We start from the raw sequence: 3,716 nt of genomic DNA on the forward strand, positions 1-3,716 counted from the left end.
CAGAGAATAAGCACAATGAACATTGTGACATAAATTCTTCCTGGTGTTTTTTACACATGTATACTTGTAAAAGTGAGATCATTCTATATAAACATGTTTGTATCCTTTTCTTAAAACACCCTGAGCATTTCCCAGCTTATTAAAAGCCCTACATGAGGATCATTTGTAAAGGTTGTTTAATGTTCCATTGTATGAAGACACCATAATGTATTTAACCGAACCCCTACAGTTGGCCATTTTTTTTGGCAGGAAAGAGGTACAGGTGAAGGTGTGCTCCCCTATAGATGGACATTTTTGTTTCCCACTTGGAACTGTTGTAAATACCAATATGACAAAAGTGTGTTTGTGTATAGAATGTGCATTTTCCTCGCATAGATACCCAGAATCAGAATCATTGAGACAAAGAACAGGATCATCTCATTGTTTCTTTATGTGGCTTTTTCTGATTATAAAAGTAATACATGTTCTTTGTCAAAAATATGGAAAATACAGAAAAACCTAAAGAAGACAATAAAAACCACCCACAGTCCCACCAACCAGAGACAACATGGGTATGCTTCCTTCTGGTTACATATGTAAATATTCTTATTATTATTAATGGTAATAATAATCTTGGCAAGCTTGCATTTTTTTATTGGCTGCCAACTACTCCATCTGTTGTGATTCTGGCATTGTGACATTGGACAACTTCTGATTTTAAATGATGTTGCTGTGGACATCTTTGAGGGTGGAGCTTTCTGAGATGGGAGGGTGTGATCAGGCCAGGCGGAGCTATTCAGGGAGGAAAGAAGCCCCGAGGCTGGGTGCAGTGGCTCACACCTGTAATCCCAGCACTTTGGGAGGCTGAGGTGGGCGGGTCACAAGGTCAGGAGTTCGAGACCAGCCTGGCCAACATAGTGAAACCCCGTCTCTACTAAAAATACAAAAATTAGCCAGGCATGGTGGCACGTGCCTGTCGTCCCAGCTACTTGGGAGGCTGAGGCAGGAGAATCGCTTGAACCCAGGAGGCAGAGGTTGTGGTGAGCCACAATCACGCCGCTGCACTCCAGCCTGGGCAACAGAGGGAGACTCTGTCTCAAAAAAAAAAAAAAAAAAAAAGCCCCGGAAAGGCTCCTCTCTGCTAGTCCTCCATTTGACCTCACCCCTTTATGCCTGTAGAGTCTCTGGAGCTGATCGCTACAGCAGCAGAGCACTCGAATGCTGCCATCCGCAAAATGGTGAGTGGCCCTTCTAGCCCCTGCCCTTCCTTGGCCACCCACCTGTGGTGTCTCCATCCTGGGGTGGGGGTGTCGTGACTTGTGAGCATCTGATGGGAGGCTGGCACCCCAACCGTGCCTTTTGTTCCCTGTCTTCTGCCAGGAGCGAATGCATAAGCTGCTGAAGGTATATGAGCTCTTAGGGGGCGAGGAGGACATTGTCAGCCCCACCAAAGAGCTCATAAAAGAAGGCCACATCCTTAAGCTGTCAGCAAAGAATGGGACCACTCAAGACCGATACCTCATACTAGTAAGTGCCAGGCATGGAATTGTGGGTGGGTCATGCCCCTCCCAACACACACACACATAGTGACCTGGTACTCACTCAAGACTATACCTCCTTTCATTCCTGAAAGAGGAAAAAAAAGAAAAACAGACTATACCTCCTGCTAGCCATTCTCTCCTCTAGTAACGAATTGTATTTTCACTACCTAGCTAGGATTCTTTTTCTCCACTTTACAGATGAGGTAAATAAGCCTTGCAGAGAAGTGACTTGCCCGAGGTTCCCCACTAGGAAGTGTCTTCCATGCCTAGGCTCTTTCCTTGTGACCCCTGTGCCCAATTTGGGCTGTCTTTTCTCCATCTATTGCCTACAGTCCTTGGCAGTAAAGCTTCAAGGCAAGGAGCTGGGCCACATCCCCACTAGGCCCTCCGCACATACATCCCAAACTTTTTTCTTCCTAGTTCAACGACCGCCTCCTTTACTGCGTGCCCAGGCTGCGGCTCCTTGGCCAGAAGTTTAGCGTGCGGGCACGCATTGATGTAGATGGCATGGAGGTAAGCATCCAGGAGGTGGGAAATGGGAACTTGGAGTGGGGCATTGGTGTTGGAAGGGACAAAGATGCTGGCTTTGACCCTGAGTCTGTGCGTGTATGTGTGCAGAGGGCTAGGGCCCTGTGGAGTTCAGTGGCCTCACCATGCCCCTTTCTGCCTCCATTCAGCTAAAGGAGAGCTCCAACCTCAATCTGCCTCGAACCTTCCTGGTGTCAGGAAAGCAGCGCTCCCTTGAGCTCCAGGCCAGGTACTTATCCTTGCCTATGCCTTTCCTCCAGCACCTACGTCCCTTTTCTTCAGATATGCTAAGGCATTCCAGGCCCAGAGATTGTTCCAGAGAAAAGATGGGCACCTTTCCCCAAAGATGCAGCCTTGCTCTTCAGCGGTGGGGGTGATCCCTAAGGGTTAGACGCCATTTAGATTCAGGGTGAGTACTTCACGATGTGGGGAAAGGTGGCACTCCTGCCAGGGAAACTGTTTGGAAAATGAATAAGCTCTCCCTAATTGAAGCAAGAATTTCTTCTGGTGCATTTTGTTAGAGGAGGGAGAAGAATGGGATGCGAAACCCAACATGAATAATACCACCACAAATAGTTTATTGTAGATTCAGAGATCTAAGAGAAATAACAATCAAATGCAGTACTTGGTCCATGACAGAAGCCCAGTTTGGGAAAAAGAGCCCTAAAAGACATTTGTGGGACAATAAGAGAAAATTTGGCTGTGAAGTGAACATTAGATATTGAGAAATTATTGCTGTCTTAGGTGTGATAATGGTATGGTGGTTATGCAGCAGAATGGCCTTGTTTTGCAGCAGTACATGCTGAGGGCTTAGTATCACAATGTCTGTTAATTACTTTAAAATGGTTCAGCACCCAAAAAATACATATGTAACCATACATACACATTTGCACACATATACATACATACACATATACAGTCATGCACTGTATAATAACATTTTGGTCAATGACAGACCACATATACACAGTGGCCCCATAAGATTAAAGTACCATATTTTACTCTACCTTTTCTTTTTTTTTTTTTTTTTTTTTTTTTGAGACAGAGTCTCACTCTGTCACCCAGGAGTGCGGTGGCATGATCTCAGCTGACTGCAACCTCCACCTCCCAGGTTCAAGCAATTCTCCTGCCTCAGCCTCCTAAGTGGGATTATAGGTGCATGCCACCATGCCCATCTAATTTTTGTATTTTTAGTAGAGACAGGGTTTCACCATGTTGGCCAGGCTGGTCTCGAACTCCTGATCTCAAATGATCTGCCCGCCTTGGCCTCCCAAAGTGCTGGGATTACAGGTGTGAGTCACTGTGCCTGGCTTTACTATACCTTTTCTAGGTTTAGATATGTTTACATACCCAAATAATTAGTGTGCTACAAATTGCTACAATATTCAGTACAACTGTAACATGCTTTACAGGTTTGTAGCCTAAGAGCCATAGGCTGTACCTTATAGCCTAGGTGTGTCGTAGGCTAGACCATCTAGCATACTAGTGTCAGTACACTCTCTGATATTCGCACAACAATGAAATGGACTAACAACACGTTTCTCAGAACACATCCCCGTGGTTAAGTGACGCGTGACTGTATGTACATATATATGAAGTAAATATGGCAAAATATAAAAAAAAATTTGCATCTCTATAGTGGGTATATAGATATGTATTGTACTTGTG

At 45.0% G+C, this 3,716-nt stretch overlaps 1 protein-coding gene across 1 annotated transcript; it reads left to right on the forward strand.

The window, feature by feature from the left end:
• Positions 1-1,109: 1,109 nt before the first annotated feature.
• Positions 1,110-3,063, forward strand: LOC116465101 (FYVE, RhoGEF and PH domain-containing protein 1-like). The gene is made up of 4 exons (XM_032148302.2): positions 1,110-1,217; positions 1,360-1,506; positions 1,941-2,033; positions 2,198-3,063. The coding sequence occupies exons 1-4, from the start codon at positions 1,149-1,151 to the stop codon at positions 2,423-2,425; spliced, it is 537 nt and encodes a 178-aa protein (XP_032004193.1). The 5' UTR covers positions 1,110-1,148; the 3' UTR covers positions 2,426-3,063.
• The last annotated feature ends 653 nt before the right edge of the window (positions 3,064-3,716 follow it).

Source organism: Hylobates moloch, unplaced genomic scaffold, assembly GCF_009828535.3.
Source record: "Hylobates moloch isolate HMO894 unplaced genomic scaffold, HMol_V3 SCAFFOLD_2995, whole genome shotgun sequence".
Lineage (NCBI taxonomy): Eukaryota > Metazoa > Chordata > Mammalia > Primates > Hylobatidae > Hylobates > Hylobates moloch.

Coding starts and splice junctions, on each gene's coding strand:
- LOC116465101 (XM_032148302.2), top strand. CDS start 1,149: ATGCCTGTAGAGTCTCTGGAGCTGATCGCTACAGCAGCAGAGCACTCG. Junction 1,218..1,359: donor ATGCTGCCATCCGCAAAATG/GTGAGTGGCCCT, acceptor GTCTTCTGCCAG/GAGCGAATGCATAAGCTGCT. Junction 1,507..1,940: donor AAGACCGATACCTCATACTA/GTAAGTGCCAGG, acceptor TTTTCTTCCTAG/TTCAACGACCGCCTCCTTTA.